Source organism: Apium graveolens, chromosome 7, assembly GCF_009905375.1.
Source record: "Apium graveolens cultivar Ventura chromosome 7, ASM990537v1, whole genome shotgun sequence".
NCBI classification, from domain to species: Eukaryota; Viridiplantae; Streptophyta; class Magnoliopsida; order Apiales; family Apiaceae; genus Apium; species Apium graveolens.
In genome coordinates, this window is record NC_133653.1 from 199,443,346 (window position 1) to 199,463,278 (window position 19,933).

At 33.1% G+C, this 19,933-nt stretch overlaps 1 protein-coding gene across 6 annotated transcripts; it reads right to left on the minus strand.

The window, feature by feature from the left end:
* Nucleotides 1-866: 866 nt before the first annotated feature.
* LOC141672175 (uncharacterized) lies at nucleotides 867-13,335 on the minus strand. Of its 6 annotated transcripts, none has more exons than XM_074478699.1 (12): nucleotides 13,085-13,335; nucleotides 12,772-12,876; nucleotides 12,609-12,679; nucleotides 12,344-12,527; nucleotides 11,774-11,924; nucleotides 10,625-10,969; nucleotides 10,329-10,486; nucleotides 10,170-10,258; nucleotides 9,002-9,073; nucleotides 8,684-8,887; nucleotides 8,058-8,245; nucleotides 867-946 (listed from the first exon to the last, which is right to left on the minus strand). In XM_074478699.1, exons 7-12 carry the CDS (start codon nucleotides 10,369-10,371, stop codon nucleotides 904-906), a joined length of 639 nt encoding a protein of 212 aa, XP_074334800.1. In that variant the 5' UTR covers nucleotides 10,372-10,486; nucleotides 10,625-10,969; nucleotides 11,774-11,924; nucleotides 12,344-12,527; nucleotides 12,609-12,679; nucleotides 12,772-12,876; nucleotides 13,085-13,335; the 3' UTR covers nucleotides 867-903. The 6 variants fall into 6 exon arrangements, with proteins under 6 accessions (XP_074334800.1, XP_074334801.1, XP_074334804.1 ...); XM_074478700.1 differs by having other exon boundaries at nucleotides 10,625-10,974; XM_074478703.1 differs by having other exon boundaries at nucleotides 10,625-11,662.
* Between the last annotated feature and the right edge of the window lie 6,598 nt (nucleotides 13,336-19,933).

Sequence of the window (19,933 nt, forward strand, 5' to 3'; positions counted from 1 at the left end):
TAGGACTTTCCCTTCTTCAACCTCTTCCTTTAACTTTTACTACAAAATTAAGAGTAGCATTTTCTTAATCTTAGGAATTCCCATATAAAAAAGTCTAATTTGTTTATGTATGTAACAAGTCTAATTTGTTTGTGTACGACTTTTATTTTTTGTACAAGGAGATAGTTTTTAAAGGTTGAAATAGATCTTCTTTATTTATTAATTGAATTTTTAATTAGTCACATATTTTCATTATTCAATGTTAAAGATTTTTTAAAATAATTGTAGTTACTTTTAAGCAGTATTTTAAACAAAATGGCCTAGTCAAGATATTTAATGGAATTAAATATCTATCAATAACTTATAATTTCCTTAGCATTTTCTGCAACAACATCGTTTATAAAATTTCCATCTTTGTCCTTCCTTGCCTTGAGCCAAGTATATGATCGATCTACCTCCTCTGCTTCTGGATGAGATTCAAACTGCATAACATATAAAACATCACATTAGTAATAATATAAGCATGTTAGGAAAATTAGTGTCGAACCAAAATTTAACTTGTTTTATTATCACTGACCCATTCATTCTCGAGGTTAGCATAACCTTTTCGAGACATTCGATGTGGATATAAACTCAACATCCTTCTTTGAACTTGTTCGTCATGAATTTTCTTCATAAAAAGCACCGATGAGGTTATATAATATTATTAGTAAAAGTACAAATTGTATGTGAATAAAGGTAACTAGAAGCATGCCATAAACTCCTTCGACGTGTGATCAACAACAAATATGTCCCAATGGGATTTCTCTATAAAAGAATAGTCTACAGGAGGATATGCCAACATTTTTTGTTGATCCAGATAAGGAAGAATATAATGTTTGGTCATCCGGCATTTGAACTCCCTCCATTTTTGACACGCGGATCTTAAAACCATCTTCTTGGCTGACGGAGGTATAGTGAAAGCCATCTACATCCATAAGCAACACATGTATAGTTAAAAAATGCAAGTAATTAAATGCATAGATAATAAGAACGTAAATGAACTAGATCATTATAATTCCTTATATACATGTATTCTTTTAATTATATAAATAAATCTAATTCAATTTGTTTTTGTTTGTTCTTTTTGGATTTACTTATGTTGCCTAAAAATATTAGGGATAAATGAAATTAGACATGAAATTAGTTAGCTCATTTACGATTTCATTTTATCTTGTTGTGCCCGGATAGAGTTAGTCGAGGGATGCTAACCTATGATCGAATTGAAAGAAAAGCACGACAGTAGGCTAAGCTAAACAGCCACCTCTACAAAACCTATCACAAAATAAGTAGCACCTATATTATCATAATTTTGTTCTTGAGTAAATGGTTTAAATACCTCTGTTTTGTTATGTGATGGGAGAGCAGAGCTACGTGATGGTTCCATGAGATAAATGTCATCTTGTTTTGTTATTGTAATAAAGATATCTTCGGTATATTTTAGCTAGTTAATGAGTGTAGTAAACCGAGTTTTTTTCATGAGATAGCGAAACAGGGCTTTCCTGGCTTATGTTTATACTTGTTGATATTCTTCTGTCATTCTAATTTCCTTATACTTGTTAATTAATTTAGTTTCTTGTTAATATAAGATGGATAGGTCATGGTTACGAGCTAATAGAAGATTGAAAGAGTTTCAAAGAGGTGTTGAAGATTTATTATTGTTTGCATACGGAAAGGGGTATACCGAAGAAAAGACTAGCTGTCCGTGCACAAGGTGCACACATAGTAAATCATGGAAAGCTCAAACGGTTAAAAATCATCTTTTTCAATATGGTATCGATCAAACTTATACACGTTGGATATGGCATGGGGAGTCAAATTTAGTAGAAAGTCCTATACCGACTGAAACAGACAGTACTTCAGAATCTATTAATCAATTTTCCACAGGAATGGATATACCTGAGGACGATGAAGATGATATTTCTTCTGATTCTTCAGATTTTATCAACCATGTTAAAGGTGAACATCAGCCACTTTATCCCGGATATGAGAGTTATACTAAGTTAAAAGCTTTAGTTAAGTTGTACAATTTAAAAGTGAAGTCTGGTATGTCTGATTCATGCTTCTCTGATGTTCTACTACTAATCGGGTTTATGCTCCCGGAAGGCAACAATATTCCTTCTTCCTTTACTGAAGCGAAAAAAACCTTATGTTCATTAGGAATGGGGTATAAAAAGATACACGCATGTCCGAATGATTGTTTATTATGCCGTGCTGTGAGAGATGAGGATGAGACTACATGTCATATATGTAAGGCCTCTAGATGGAAATTTAATCGGAAAGGAGAGGAACCGGAAGGGGTCCTTGCTAAGGTTTTATGGTATTTTCCGTTGATAACGAGATTAAGAAATTTATTCAGTACACCACACATTACAAAAGAAATGACTTGGCATGAAACTGGGCGACAAAAGGATGGTAAAATGAGGCATCCAGCTAACTCAAAAACATGGAAGGATGTCAACCAAAACTGGCCCGAATTTGCATCAGAGACCAGGAACCTTCGATTAGCTTTATCTGCTGATGCTTTCAATCCCATTCATGGAAACCGTACTGATCACTCAAGTTGCCATGTTTTCCTATCAATTTACAATCTTCCTCCCTGGCTTTGTATGAAGAGAAGATATATTATGCTCTATTTATTGATATCAGGACCAACTGAGGCAGGAAATGATATTGACGTGTACCTTCAACCACTTATAGAAGATTTACAAGAGTTGTGGTGAGGGAAACAAGTGTACGACACATATAAGGAAGAATCTTTCATACTTAGGGGCATTTTATTATGGACAATAAGTGATTATCCAGCCTTAGGGAACTTGTCGGGAAACGTCATTAAAGGTTATAATTCTTGTACTGTATGCATTGATCAAACAAAAGCTACCAGGCTTGTTAATTACCGCGAGACGGTGATCATGTGGTACCAGAGGTGGTTGCCCCGTCATCATCCGTATAGAAAGCAAAAATTAGCTTTTAATAACACGATAGAGAAGGAGGGTGCTCCTATTCCGTTAACTAGAGAGCAAGTTTTTCAAAGATTACAACATCTGAAGGGTCATGTCTTTGGTAAGACACAATGCCCACTTCGATGGAAGAAAGGTGAAACTCGACCCATATGGAAGAAGGTTTCTATATTCTTCCAACTCGAGTATTGGAAGTTTTTTCCAGTCAGGCATGTCCTCGATGTGATGCACATCGATAAAAATATATGTGAAGCTTTTCTTGGAACTTTTCTAAATATTCCGAGAAAGACAAAAGATCGGGAGTCTGTCCGTCTTGACATGGCTGAAATAGGAATAAGAATAGAGTTGAGGCCAAAAAATCCCGGAAAGAAAGAGAAGGTGTCGTTGGCGTCATGGAACTTATTACATGTTGAAAAAAAACTGTTTGCTCATCCTTTCTTAAAATGATGTTACCAGATCATTTGCTTCCAATTTCTTGATTATGTTCAAATATCAAGAATCTGGTAAATATGGAAAATTTTCGACTTGGTGGAATGAAATCGCATGATTATCACACAATATTGCATCATTTGCTTCCAATTTCAATTCGATCAGTACTGCAAAAAGAAGTCAGGTGCACAATTATTAAGTTTTGTCTCTTCTTCAAGGCAATTTACAGTAAAGTCATCGATATAGATAAACTGGAAAAAATCCAATCTCAGTTGGTGGAAACATAATGCCAGCTTGAAAAACACTTCCCTCCCTCGTTCTTTGATGTGATGTTCCATCTCTCAATTCATCTTGTGAGAGAGGTTAAACTTTGCGGGCCAATATTCCTACGTTGGATGTATCCTTTCGAAAGATACATGAAGGCATTTAAGGGATATATACGGAATCCAGCTCATCCTGAAGGATGTATTGCCAAGGCATATATTGCCGAAGAGGCCGTCGAGTGTTTGGTAAATTTTGAAGAAGCTACCATAGGATTGCCACCAAATCCTAGGCAAGAGCAGAATGCTGGCGGACCCTTATCTGGTGCAACTATGATAAAGCCAATCAATCACGACTTGCACCTGGCACATTTGTGTTTTTTGCAAAATAGTAATGACATAAGGCCATATTTTGAGTAAGCTGTTATTGAAATATGTGTGTGTGTTATTTCCTTATTTTGTGCATTTTGATTAATATATAAAATCCATGGATTTTACTCATAGGGAGCATATGGCATCTTTGATGATGAGATTAAAACACCATAAAAATGACGAAGTCTGGCTAAAAAATAAGCAAAATGATACATTCCCCACATGGTTCAGGAAAAAGGTATGATTTTTATTTGGTTTTAACATTATATGTAGGCCTAATTAATATGCTCACAATAATTAGTCATACTCAAAGATGTTAATTTAACAAATCTAGAACTCCACACTATCAGTTTTTACATATTTCAAATTCAGTAATTAGTAATTTTCCTCGGATGCATATTATATTTTTGATACATTAAAAAGAGAATGATTATCACACAAGAGAAGAATGCAGTAAAATACCTCTCTCAACCTCTATTTTTTAGTTTTACCCTAATAAAAGACTTGTTATTTTACATGTTGTCTCTGTACTTTCATTTCTGTTTCCTGTGTGTTATTTTTACATTTTTCAAACTTTCCTTTATACCACTAAATAATAGTACTGCCACTAAAATGCTCTGCTTCTGCAACTAAAAGTTCAGAGAGAAAATAAGGGGAAATATAAAAACCAATAGATCTATAATTAAAAAATAAGTAAAAAGATGCCTCAATACTTTTATATTTTAATAGTAGCATGAAGAAAATTTAGTTTGTTTAAAAAAGGTGAAAATAGGAATAGGTATGTCTATCATGATAATTAAATATTAAATACTATAAGTATAGAAATAATGCAATATGTCTTTTCTCACTAAAATGTAATGAACCTCTCTTTTTTTTTTTTGCTAAGTAATGAACCTCTCTTTTATTATTTCACTTATAAAATTGTATAATAATTTAACTTTCCTACTCTGGCTAAAATTAATAAATTTGTATACATTAATAATTTGGTTTGCACAATATATGTGCAAGGCCTGGTCACCCACACTATTGTGGAAATTAATAACCTTTTAAGTTAAATTTATACTTTATCAAAAGAATTCATATAATTACATTTTGAAACACCATATAAAATTGAAACCATAATATTTCACTCCCTAGTAATATGAAATAATTAGTTTTAAACAAATTTTTTTGGACAGATTGAATCAGAATTGGTGGACGAACACAATACTATAACTGATGAGATATGGTGGATGGCAGAAGGCTCGAATAAGATTGTGCCTACATTTAGCGGATATAAAATCAACGGTGTTACTTATAGCACGAAGGAGCGTGATGATAAACGACAAGTTCAATGCAGTGGTGTTTGTGTGGTTGCAAATATAATGCTTGTGCAAGGTAAGGATAAGAATCTTGAACATACTTCGCCACCTACTACGGAGTTATAACAAGTATTTGAGAGTTAGACTATACCAACTTTCGAGTTCCTGTATTTCATTGTAATTGGGTAGATATGAACAAAGGGGTTAAGGTAGATAACTTGGGATTTACACTGGTCAATTTAAATAAATTAGGCTTTATAAATGATCCTTTTGTGCTAGGTAAACATGTTAAGAAAGTATGTTACATTGAGGATCCTCTTGAAAAAAATTGGTCTGTTGTGTTGAAATTACCGGAAAAGAACTACTATGACCACTATGATGACGAAAATAATTGATCGGTAGAAATAGGACTTGAGAATGAGTTACATGTGCCAATGTTCCCGAATGATGATGAACATGACGAGGAAAAAGCTAGTTATACGGGGGATGAAGAAGAATGGATCCAACGTTCATGATGGTAATAAATTACATTTGTATTAAATTTGAAGAAGAGTACACATGTTTGCCTTTTATTAATATTTATTTATAATAATTTCTTCTTAATTTCTTAAATGATTCTATTTGTTGAATTATATATTTTTCAGTTAATATGTGTCATTTACGATTACTGTCTTAATATGTATTAATTTATGAGTTTTATAAATTTTAATATATCTTAATTGTTTGGACTCTTCCATGTATTTGGTTTCAAGTAATTATACTACGTATACATTAGTAGTGTCATGAACCGTGTTCCTTTAATATTTGTTAATGTTTAATTTTTTATTTTGATTTCAGTGAATGATCCAATTTTTGAGCCTCATTTGAAACTAATTAAGGGAAAGAAAATTTAGGCCATTTAATGATGATGGAACCTGCACGGTTTACTCATGATGTTGATCAAGTTGAGATGATGTTGATCAAGATGAGATGATGTTGATCAAGCTGAGGTAGAAGAAATTCTAACAGTTTGGCCAATTTGGGTGGACACCACTGTTTGATCACTTTCTTGTTTTCCTAGTTGGTTCCTTGTATTCTACTGTAATACGCTTCTCTGCCAACATAATGTTATGTTTTGTGTAGGCATTAGGATTAGTTTGTTTATTTCTCGATTCATGGATTAACTTGTAAATTTGTGTAAGTATTTATTTTGTTTGATGAATGCAATATGTCTATTATTTACCCTCTTTAAAGAAATGCAACAGCATTTTGCAGCTGTTGTATACTTTATAGAGAGTAAAAATGGACATGTATGCTCTTATCGCCAAACTTAGAATTTAAAAGTTGAAACCATGATGAATATAAGTTAATTGTGATTTTGGTGGATTGTAAACTCACTACTAGAAAAACGTCAATAGACATCGGCTAAAAACCGACGTCTATGAATAAAAAAATCCGATGTCTTCGTGGGTGATGTTAAAGACCCCTCATTTAACATCGATTTTAAACTAATATGAAAGGGGACATATAACATCGATTTTTAAATGAAACCGATATGTATTTCTTGATGTTAAATTTATAATGCACATCTATCATTTATATATTACTATAATATGATATTTTAATCAATTTAAACATATGCTGGATAAGCAATAATTTTTCCTCTAACCAATATAATCTAGTTAAAACTGATGTTACTAATATCTTTGACATCGGTTTTTATAATAAAATGATGTTACTAATAGTTTTAACATCAGTTTTATTAAACAACTAATTTCTATAGTAGATGAAACTGATGTCTATCAATATAATTAACATCACTATTTTGTATACAAACGTTGTCTAATGTACTATTTATCATCGGTTTTTTAATCTAAAGCCTTTGTCTGTTATGGTATTTAACAACAGTTTTTCTATATGAACTGATGTATATATACTACTAAAACTGTTGTTATTATGTTAAATTAACATCATTTTTCAGTGAAATAAACATTGCACATTTTAAAAATATAGATGCCAAAAAAATTGTTAAAAGAAGAAACTATTAAAATCAAACTCCAATTATCATTATCAAATCAAGCCCATCAAATCCTATAACGATGAAAAAACTAAAAACTTATACTTCTCGTACCTATGCCTATAATACCATTCATACATCTATTTAATAAATGAAAACTGATTACACACATATCATTTGCCAACTAAACTAGTAAAAGGAAATGCTGGCCTCAAGCTGTACAGACCGTTGAACTCCAAAAGCCAAGCCTTCGGCTGGTCTATACTTGGTCTATAAGGGACTGGACCACCAAATTTTGTGTATAAGCCAAGTCTTTGGATTGGAAAAGGAATAGTACTCGACAGACGATCATTGTTCAGTAAAAAAATCCAAACCAACAGGTATCAAGAGGTGACTCAAACTTTGAAACATTCTTTTGATTTTTCATAATTATTATTGTTCTTGGCTTTAAGTGTGTAAGTTTCTGGTAATTCTTAAAGAAGCATGGCAATCAATCCCCATTCGTATGAAATTAATCATAAGTAAGATATAAGTTTATACTTTCGAGCAGATCATGTGATGGGCACAGGGTTACCATTCACCCCAAATGGATCTAACTTGTCCCTAAATTTGTTTTAAACAATCATCATCAGGGTAACTTATATTACCAAAAACATATATCCGAGAGTTCACAATTTAATCTCTAGATTTAAGCTCAATTATATATGATTTAGTCATGTACCTTAAAGATCCTTCAAAAAGAAATGGAGGCTGTGGAACAATAGAGAAATGGGAATGAAGGTCTCTTAATGAAATATTAGCAATATTTACTCCATCAACCAAAATATCACCTCTCGAGAATTGATTAAGGCGAAATAACACATTTAAAATGTTTGACTTTCCGGCACCTGTTCTGCCAACAATTCCATTCTGATCAATAACAAACAAATGAGATGTTATCTTTGAGAGAACTGATAATGGGAAGCCCAAAGAAGGATTAGTTTAATTGTGTGTTTAGGAATTCGTGGTAAAGAGTATTTTTACTTGGAACGGAGATAAGAAAAGAAAAATAATATAGATACATTCATAAACATAGACAAAAAAAGAAGAATAATATAGATTTTGTTTACAACTTGCTATCCAGGCACTATAAAGTATGAAACTTGCTCAACCTATAACATATATATTGATTCCAATGCAGTTTAGAAATTAAGAATTTGTGGATTATAAATATTATTAAAGTGTTATGTTTATCAGTGTTACGTAGTAGAGAGCTGCAAAAGATTTTGTTGCACACTACCAAACGGGCATAAATAATTTATGTGTGTGTGCAACAGAGAAGAAGGTCAAAACATGACTAGAAATAACCTGAGTATTAGGCTCTTTATATCGTCTACTAATGGATGTCAAATGGGAAGTAAGGCTTCTCCGAATTTCATCTGGACAATGTCCTATGCCAGCAAGACCGGCTTGAATTAGTCCAGTTTGTGCCAGATGCATTGGACCATAAGGCATAGACATTGCAGGATGAAAGCCAAGTATAGAAGAAGGGCCAGCTCGTGATTGAAGGATCTGCGTCAAATTGCACATATTTTAAGAATAAGGTGTAGTTAACATAAATTAATGCATCAATCAGCGCCCAAATGACTTAGGGTGTGTCATGTGTGCTAGTGTTGTTGCTCTTACATCTTTTGCTAGAAGCCCTTCAATGTTAAAATACAGCTGTGGATTAACTGTTGGAAGCTTCAGGCAGAGAAACTGATGCAAATCAAGAACATAAAAAAGCAGATATTAGTTTCTATTTTTGTAATCAAAGATTACATGATGTGAAACAATAACCCGCACTATAACATATACGATTATTAGTGTAGATGCATGCAAACTTTCACTACACCATAGATGGCCTATAGCAACAGCAATAAAATGTTACAACATGTCCAAAAAAATGTTACCACAGCCAAAAAAAGCCCTAAGGTAACATAAAAATTAAGTTGCTTTTTCCGAGTTACCTTTGACCCCCAAGGTAACATTCCTTTTACCCTGCTGCAACCTTGAATTTTGTGTTACAATAGGTTTCAAAGGTAACATTAATGTATGTCTATAATATCACACTATACATGTTACCTTTGCACTTAAAATTTGCAAAAAAAAATGGGCCCCACTTGTAAGGCCACTGTGGGCCCCACATGTGGGTTATCAAATCATTATACCAATTTTTTCCCTACTGTAATATCTTTTTAATAATTTGTATTATATTATACTAATTTGTTTGTAATATTGAAGTACCTAATCTAACATATTTCTCAAAAAATAATTGACATGATTTGTTTGTAAATTGAACATGCCATAAACCTCTTTTTCATACAAGTCTGTAAAATAAACAATTCAAACCACCAAACTTCAAATCGGTATAAACCCCCGCCAAATACTATTTCAGTTTTCACACAATCACCATCAACTCCACATAATCCAAAAAACAGGTACATAGTCTATAATCTAGGATGATATCAACTAAAATTTGACGATCCGTTTGACAATAATTTAGCAAGGAACGAGCTATTTTGACCTGTTCCTGCTCATCATTATTTTCTGATTCAGAGGATAAAGTAGCATCCTGTATAACCACTGCAGGAAACAAATTGGTGAATGTAAATCCTAAGTAAAAGAGTGCACTGAAATCAATTAAAAACTAGATATATGAGACTAAAAAAAAATCCAGGATACAACTAAAGCAATCAACTGCCATTTGCACAATAAACACGTGGTACTGACAAACCAAAAATTTAAAATAATATGCATATTTGGAATTATGTAGAAAGTGAGTGACATGTATCAAAGTTTGCATGATCATAACCTGATCACCAAACAAAGTATCTTTAAGTGAAAGTGTAAGGTTACGAGTTTCCTTGTACGAATCAGTTGGCATCTTGATGTAAAATAGACCTACAGTCAATGTTATGAGATGATTACAAGTCTTAAAGGGGGTGAAGAAACAGAGCAAACAATTTCCTACCATCAAAGCATTGCGGAATTTGTATCTTTAGAGTTACTGGCATCAGGACAAAGTTGTGGATCCAACAACTTGTTCATTCGCAGTATCAATGGGACGTGCCAAGTTGGAAGGTTTCAAAGTGAAGGCAGAAACTAATACTGACCAAAACAATGGAAGACCTGGCACAAAACAAATTAGAGTCTGATTTAATAGCTTTCAAAACCAAGCCTACACTGACTAGTCCATATTCAATCCATCTGTAAAATAGGTATTAGAAAATTAAGGCAAGGGGGTAAAAATAGAGTAAGTTGACTTACTGTTAGCATCCAAGTGGCGTTTTTAACTTCGCGAGGATTTGATTGCACGTATTGATGGTTGAATGTACATCCTGAGTGCATGTCCACTTTGTGGTCATCTCGTAGATGTGAAACCAGAAAGGGAATAGTGCCAATTACAGTGCACTCTGATCCAGCATCTGGGCAACTGTATGGTTTAAAACTGCATCCTTCTTCGTGTTTAAGTTTGCTGTCATATGGAAATATCTCCGAACATCCTGGTGTGTAATACTTACAAGGAAGTTGAAGCAATTCTGCTACATTCTCCTGAGTCAGGCACCTGATATATCCCAATTCTTGTCTACAAGTGGGACATCGATTATGAACCTGCACTTTACAGATTAAACAGAAACAAAGTGTGACCGTTGTGACACTTCAAGGATGCATTCTGTGGCAAAAGGTAAATCACTAGTACTGCCAACATTTGAGAGGAAGATAAATCATAAACACTTGTAAGTGAAACAACAATAAATTGAGTGGCTAAAGTGGTAGAAAAAATTAGAGCAACTTGCCCCTTCCATGTATGTGGATCTTAATTATACATGCACTCGTATACTCACTGAGCAGTCTAATTCTCAGTCCACAACATAGGCTTGTTGGGACCAATACACAAAGGCATCATTCCGCAAAGCCCAGCTTTAGAAATCCAATAAATAGATAATACATAAAACAGAATGCACAACACCGCAACCAAAGAAAATGCAACTTTTCATATTAAAAAACAAACCCGAAATCCCCATTGCAATTAAATAAAGATTAGTCTAAACAACAAGTTAGCATTATCCACTTCTATATCAATACAAAACAATCCAAATTCAACAAAAACAATCTTTCGATATAAAAATCAAAACATTAGAATTTAAAATACTGATAAAATTACTGAATAATCTGATAAAAGTAGTAGAATTATTAGAAACTTGAGGTTGTGGTGCTGATAAACTGCAAAAGCAACGACCCCTTTTACCATAATCACCAAACAACTCAGCCTTTTTCAAGAAATCCCTCTGAATTCTACAAGAACTTATAAAATCACAAGCAAAATTAGCAAAACAATAGACACAATATACATACAAATACAGGAAATATGAATGTATATGTGTAGAAAAAAAGGGTAAAGAATAGTAGAAGTACATGAGTGGGGAAGTAGTGGAGAGATTTAGAAAGTGAGACAGAATTGAAGTGCGGCTCATCCTTCTTCGATTCTTAAGCAAACCCCAAGATTTTGGTTTTTAGAGTTTACAATTCTCAGTCCACAACAGTGCCTTCTATTGCATGTTTCTATCTGAAAGTTGAAAGTTCCAAGAATTAGCACTAATTTATACAAGGCACTTGGACAATCGTATAAACACTCGGAGACTTTAGGCCAAAAAGATTAAAAAAATAAAATATTGCCCCAAGTCTAATACTTCTTACACATGTCCGTATTTAAACAGTACTCTAATAAAGAACATTTCATATTTTGCTACTTCACATCACTGTACTTAAAGCTTTCTTCAGAACTTAAGATAATAGCAAGCATCACAAAGTCATATGTAAGTAATTACAGATTAGCTTGGTGAAAGTAATTCAAAGCACATTATTAATTTACAACACAAGACAATCAGAAAGTACACTAGCTCTGTAGAAAAACACCATTTGCCATATTATTACTGCAACATAAATGCATAATCTAGAAATCTGTAATAGACACATGTTCTATACCTGACAATATTTCCTGCTGCATCTCTTTTACTAAATAAATTTCTCTAATAATAGTGCTTGGCACTCCTTCATCTTCCTGCTCTAGTCGAATCTTCTTTAAAGCAATGGTTTCATTTGTGACGCGGTCACGAGCCTTATAAACTACTCCATATGTTCCTCCACCAATCTTCTCAACTTTTTCATACTGCAGTTTTTAAAAATTCCGGTAAATATAGGAAGAGAATATTTAAACTTTGCAAATGATAGACTGGAAAGTTCTGAATACCTTTACTTAGCTAGCCGATTCTGCTTCCTCGGCCTCTAAGAAAGTTCTTAAAATCGCAAGATCTGCAAAGGCTTTTCCCAGGTCTTCAACAATCTGATAGGTCTAAAGAAGAGAGGAAAAGAGCAATACAGACCTACTGAGAGTAAAATAAATGCATTCTTACCAAAGTGAATGCTTGTTCTGTGCTCGCTCCCTGTGCTTGGTATCGAGAAACTTCTGCAGAAAAGCGATTCAATAGATCCCTCTCTCTCAGGCATAGAATATCCACCTGGAAATGATCAATTGTGAGCAACAAATGTTACTTAAAATTCAAAACTTCAATTTGAAACTTAAAATTCTAAAAACAAACTAATATATCGATATGCATAAAAACAGTGTAACATACACACAAAATCAGAGAGAGGAGGATAGGTAGTATATACATATACACACAAAATGTGAGAGTGTGAGAGAGAGAGAGAGGGAGAGAGAAGAACCGCAAAAGGATATGACCCAAAATTCGCAGTAAATAAAAAATCCCCAATTCCAGTTTAAAACCCTAATTTTGTTTGAAATTCGAATCTATGAGATTTTATCAATATAAACCCCGAGCTCGAATAATCAAATTACGAGGTAAGCAATCTGTGAGGATGATTAGACTCGATTCAATTGAAAGCTTAGAGAGGGAGAGACCGTTTGAGAGGACAGAGCGACCGAGAGAGAGGGGGATTCTAGAAGACGAGAGAGGGAAATTTTAACTTTCTCTGCGAAATTGCTGCTTCTCCAAATATTTTAAGCCGAGCCCAACATTTCTAATTTCACTTTATTTTTATTTTTTTATAAATTTTTAAATTTAAATAATGTTCAAATTTTTTGTTGATAAAAAATGTGAGTTATTATATAGTACAGTTTATAAAATTAAACAAAAAAATATAATTTATTATTCATAGCTAATATTAATATTATTAATTAATTATATTACCAAAATAAATTAATTTTGAAGTCATATAATTATATAAATTTTATTGTTTGTAAAATATTATTTTTTATCCATTAACACCCTATTGTAACATTATATGTTACCGTATATTACACTTTGAAACTATAGTAACATGTTATAAAGGCTAAGATAACATTAAAAATACTACGTTGCAGTAGGCTAAGATGAGCATAGCCAAGGTAACAAAATTTTGTAACACGCATGATTATACCATTGCGATAGGCCATCTATGGCGTAGGTGAAATACGACAGCTATCTTAGATAACCTATAATGATTAGGTGAAATACGACAGCTATCTTTATTCTAAAAAAATATACTTCAAACAGTAATGGAAGATAATTGTTAGAGATCATGCCTATCAACTAGAACATTGACCAAAGTTGGATTCTCATGCTGTTTGTATGGGAACTTAAATAAAATAAAAAAATTGCCTTCTCAAATCTAAATAAGCAAGGATTATAGTCATGAAAAATTTGACTAAATACCTCAACTTGTCGTTGTAGTGATTGAACATAATTAATGATTTCATCCAACATAACTGCTTTACCAGTGACCTGAAAATATCAACAGCAATCTTGAGTGAACTTCAAAAGAAGCACTTTACATGAATAAGGAGCTATAGTTAACAGTTACCCAATTATTTTTTGAATAAACTAACCTTGCTGCAACCTGGTACAAGATCCTGAAGAAATTTCATTCTTTCACTGATCTTCACAAATATTCACAAATCGAAACCACCAATAGAGACCCGTATACATAAAATATTCAGAAATCCAGTAGGATTTGTATTGAAAACATCTAAAAAGTATTTTGTGCCACAAAAACTAGCATATAAATGTTGTGCAACTATTACATAAATAAACAAGCAACAGAGAAAGAGAGTCAAATACGAGATCAAAAGCAGAGGTTTGTACTTGAAACCAACGCACTGTATTACTGAGATTGGATTGTTGAACCTATCAAAAAACATTGTCAAAAATAAATCAGAAAATCAAACACATAAGAATCACATAAAATATCAAACAACACTAATATATAACTTACAGCCCGAGAGAGCAGCTTGTTTAGCAGGGAAACACTCCGAAAGAACACCATTTCTGAAACCAAAACTGCACCATTTCATAAACACACATCAACGCACAAATACAGATCTGATTTGTTCACATTAAAATTTAACATGGAAAAATGAAGAGAAAAAAAACAAGGTATTAAATTGCATAAAACTGATTGGAAGGCCTTAAAAAATTACGGTTCCAAATTAACTATTTAACTAATTAAAATTAACTGATTAAAAAATTAAGGTTTCAGATTAAACCCCCTAATTCAAAAATTGAATTTTAAAGATTATCCAATTCAACCTTTGGCCTCCTTAAGCTTTAAACTCCAATTTAAGCTTTAAATAAACTCTGATTCTAACCATTTTAATACTTTTCAACCTCCGAAGAAAAGAGAGGGGAGTTGGGGAGAACTGGGTTGGGGAGGGAGGTATTAGATTGATAGAGAGGAGAGAGTCGGGCAGAAAGAGCATAGAGAGTCAGTTCTCTAGTCGATAGAAATGAGTGTAGAGATTTCTTCGGACAAGAGAGTAGAGAGAGAAGAGAGAGAGAAGAATCGAGAATGATTAGTGTTTTTATTTTTGTTTTATGTTTTTAGACAAGGGAGGGGGATATTTGGATACTTAAAAAATTTAAAGGACGGCGCTAAATCATTTTTTTAAAATAGACTTATAACATCGGTTGGGCTAAAAAATTGATGTTTATATTAACAAAAGACATCAGTTGATTATAAACGATGTCTAAAAAACCTTTTACATCGGCTCCAGGAGCAACCGATGTCTAGGAGGCGATGTCTATTCTACTTTTTCTGGTAGTGACTTGTCAATTTGTTATGGTATTTGGTAGTATTATCCGATTTAATTTGACTTGTCCATTTGAGGAAGTATTTTTTAATTGCTAGTCTATTGGTCGGATGATTTATGGTTTGTAAATTTCATGGTTGGATGGTTTTGGATTGGTTTTCTGGGGCATTGATATGTACACATAATTTTTTTTATTGCCATTACTCAATAGGCAGCGCTTACTCTCACAATCTGTAAAACAGTCTTCTAAATAAGGTGTTATGACAACGGTTCTATAGACTCGTTGTTTGAACCACATTTACCAAACAATACTAATAACCATTGTTTGATGATTAACCAGACAACTATTATACTAAACACTTGTTTGAATTTACACAACATAAAAGCCAAAAATGTTGTCTCAGACTACAAAAACTTAGTTTATTAACAACGGTTTTGAAGTGTTGTGGTTAAAGACATTTTACAATAGTGCATTTTAAAACGGTTGTCTGACTTGGTAATAGAACATCAAAAAGACAACACTTCCAAAAAACAGCTATAACTGTTGTTATAGAACCCATCAGACAACAGTTTTTCATGTCAAAGAAATCCACCATTGTCTGTCAATTTCAGACCGTGGTTTTTTTTCACCATTGTTTAAGAGGTGTTGTCTGATAACAAAATCATTGTAGTGTATATATTTAAGTTTGAACACCTTTATTTGTGAAAAAGTTTCAAGAATTCCATTCAACCCCCCTTCTATAATTCTTGTTACATTGTTAGGGACTAACAGATCTTCACATGGTTTCTCAATCTTCTACATGTGTTTAATTATGATGTGTGGAGTTTCATCTTTAGAATGCATAAATTCTACCCATGTGTATCTTGAGTAGTCATCCACCATCACAAGTGCATATTTCTTCCTTGAAATTAATAAAACATTAACTGGTCCAAATTAGTCCATGTGAATAAGTTGAAAAGGTGCACTTATGGAATTCACAGTTTTACTCTTGTGACTTGATTTCTTCATTTTTCCTTTTTGACAAGCCTTAGAGACTTCATTTTGAGCAAACTCCAGATTTGACATGTCTCTCACTAACACTTTTTTAACTAAAGTATTGACTTCCTTGTAATTCAAGTGAGAGAGCTTTTTAAGCCACAACTTGCTTTGTTCTTTAGATGCCTTGGTGTAGAATCAACAAATGCCATCCTCATTTGCTGAATCCAAGTCTGCAACGAATAAGCTTCGTTTCCTTGCACTTTTTAAAGAAGTTTCACCAGTCTTTTTGCTGATAATTAGGCATTCTCCTTTATTAAATAAAACATTAAATCATCTATCTGTAAATTGGCTGACACTCAGGAGATTCACCTAATGACCAACTACCAATGCTACATCTTTAATGACAATATTTCTAGAAATTATCTTGCCATATCCCATTATGAAACCTTTGTTATAATCTCCAAAAGTCACTAATGGGCCATCCATCGCCCTAAATTGTCATAGCAGGGCCATATCACCTATCATATGTCTTGAGAATCCACTATATATGATCCATATGACTTTCTTCATTTTGTCTTGCACACAATAAGGATTATGTGTGTTTAGCAAGCCAAGAAATGTTGGGTTCTTTCTTCTTGTTAACAAATTTGATAGAAGTAGTATTTGATGATTCAGAAAGAATAGAGTTCATTGATTGATGTGCTTTTTCCTTTTTAGACGAAGACCCAATATTAACTTCCTTAAGATCTACTCTCCGCTTGTGGCAACTTTTCATTACTTTCATGTTACAAGGTATGCAATCAAACTTGTCATAAAATGAGTAAGGAGCATTAACATTTGCTTCGTTATATTTGCATGCTCTTAATTTTGGCTCACTAACAGCCTTTTTACAATGGTCAGTTAGATGATTTGTAGAGCCACATTTCTGACACTACTTTCTGGGAGCATCTTCAATATATGCAAAGTTATTGGTTTTGTTTATCCCAATATTTCCATTTTTTTTCTTCTTCTTTCCTGCATTCTCAATTTTAATCTCCTTAATTGGCATCTTGGGGGTTTGATCAACCATGGGCTTATTCTCAGCTTTTGAAGTTGGAGTTGCTTCTATACATTTTTTTATTGTCCTCATCAGCAATTTCTTGCTTATGATCAACTCTTCTTCACTAAAATTTACTTCATATAATTTGAACATAGGAGAACCAACATTTATCAGCATAGCTGGGACATCTCCACTTACAGTTGTTTTTCCCTTATCACCTTCAACTTTCCTGTTACTGTTCAATGCATCATAATCCAAGCCACTAGCTATGTTAGCACATGGCTTGTTCTTCTCATAGTACTGACCACTAACTGAGATGCATTCCTGAATGACTTCAGTTTCACCTCATTCTTCTCTATCTTTCCTCTTAACACAACTTCATTTTCACTAGCACACTTGAGCTTGTTCTTTAAATATTCATTTTCTTTCTTGAATGTCTCAAGCTCCACAAGAAGTAGATCATTATTTTATTTCTCACTCTCAAGCTTCTCATTAGCTTTTGATAACCTACTAACTTCCTCAGTAGCTTCTACCATGCTAGTATGGATGTGGAATATTTCTATGCTCATCTTTTCAACAGTTTCCTTATATTGACTTTCATTTAAATTAATGGTGGTAAGAGTTGGTACCTTTGTTTTTGATGAGAATGACTCTCCTTGCTCCAAGGCCATGAGTGCATAGTTTTCTACTTCCTCATCATCATTATATGAATCATCCCAACTCTTTCGTTCTGAAATATAAGTTTTACTCTTTGGTTGTATTATCCGATTTAATTAGACTTGTCCATGTGAGGAAGTATTTCTTAATTGCTAGTCTATTGGTCGGATGATTTATGGTTTGTAAATTTCATGGTTGGATGGTTTTGGATTGGTTTTCTGGGGCATTGAGATGTACAAGTAATTTTTTTTATTGCCATTACTCAACAGACCATGGTTACTCTCACAATCTGTAAAACAGTCTTCTAAATAAGGTGTTATGACAAGGGTTCTATAGACTCGTTGTTTAAACCACATTTACCAAACAATACTAATAATCATTATCTATATGAGCTTTCCATTTAATACCATTTAACAATGGTATGCAAAAACCATTGTTTGATTATTAACCAGACAAATATTATACTAAACACTTGTTTGAATTTACACAACATAAAGGCCAAAACTGTTGTCTCAGACTAGGTTAAAGATATTTTACAACAGTGCATTTTAAAACGGTTGTTTGACTTGGTAATAGAACATCAAAAAGACAACACTTTAAAAAAACAGCTATAACTGTTGTTATAGAACCCATCAGACAATAGGTTTTCATGTCAAAGAAATCCACCATTGTCTGTCAATTTCAGACAACGGGTTTTTTTTCACCATTGTTTAAGAGGTGTTGTTTGATAACAAAATCCTTATAGTGTATATATTTAAGTTTGAACACCTTTATTTGTGAAAAAGTTTCAAGAATTCCATTCAACCCCCTTCTGTAATTCTTGTTGTATTGTTAGGGACTAACAGATCTTCAAACTGTTTCTCAATCTTCTAGATGTGTTTATTGTGATGTGTGGAGTTTCATCTTTAGAATGCATAAATTCTACCCATGTGTATCTTGAGTAGTCATCCACCATCACAAGTGCATATTTCTTCTTTGAAATTGATAAGACATTAACCGGTCCAAATTAGTCCATGTGAATAAGTTGCAAAGGTGCACTTATGCAATTCAAAGTTTTACTCTTGTGACTTGATTTCTTCATTTTTCCTTTTTGACAAGCCTCACAGACCTCATTTTGAGCAAACTCCAGATTTGACATGTCTCTCACTAACTCTTTTTTAACTAAAGTATTGACTTCCTTGTAATTCAAGTGAGAGAGCTTTTTAAGCCACAACTTGCTTTGTTCTTTAGATGCCTTGGTGTAGAATCAACAAATGCCATCCTCATTTGCTGAATCCAATTCTGCAACAAATAAGCTTCGTTTCCTTGCACTTTTCAAAGAAGTTTCACCAGTCTTTTTGCTGTTAATTAGGCATTCTCATTTATTAAATAAAACATTAAATCCTCTATCTGTAAATTGGCTGACACGCAGGAGATTCACCTAATGACCAACTACCAATGCTACATCTTTAATGACAATATTTCTAGAAATTATCTTGCCATAACCCATTATGAAACCTTTGTTGTTGTCTCCAAAAGTCACTAATGGGCCATCCATCGCCCTAAATTATGATAGATGGGCCATATCACATGTCATATGTCTTGAGAATCCACTATCTATCATCCATATGACTTTCTTTATTTTGCCTTGTACACAATAAAGATTATGTGTGTTTAGCAACCCAAGAAATGTTGGGTTCTTTCTTCTTGTTAACAAATTTGATAGAAGTAGTATTTGATGATTCAGAAAGAATAGAGTTCATTGATTGATGTGTTTTTTCCTTTTTAGACGAAGACCCAATATTAACTTCCTTAAGATCTACTCTCCGCTTG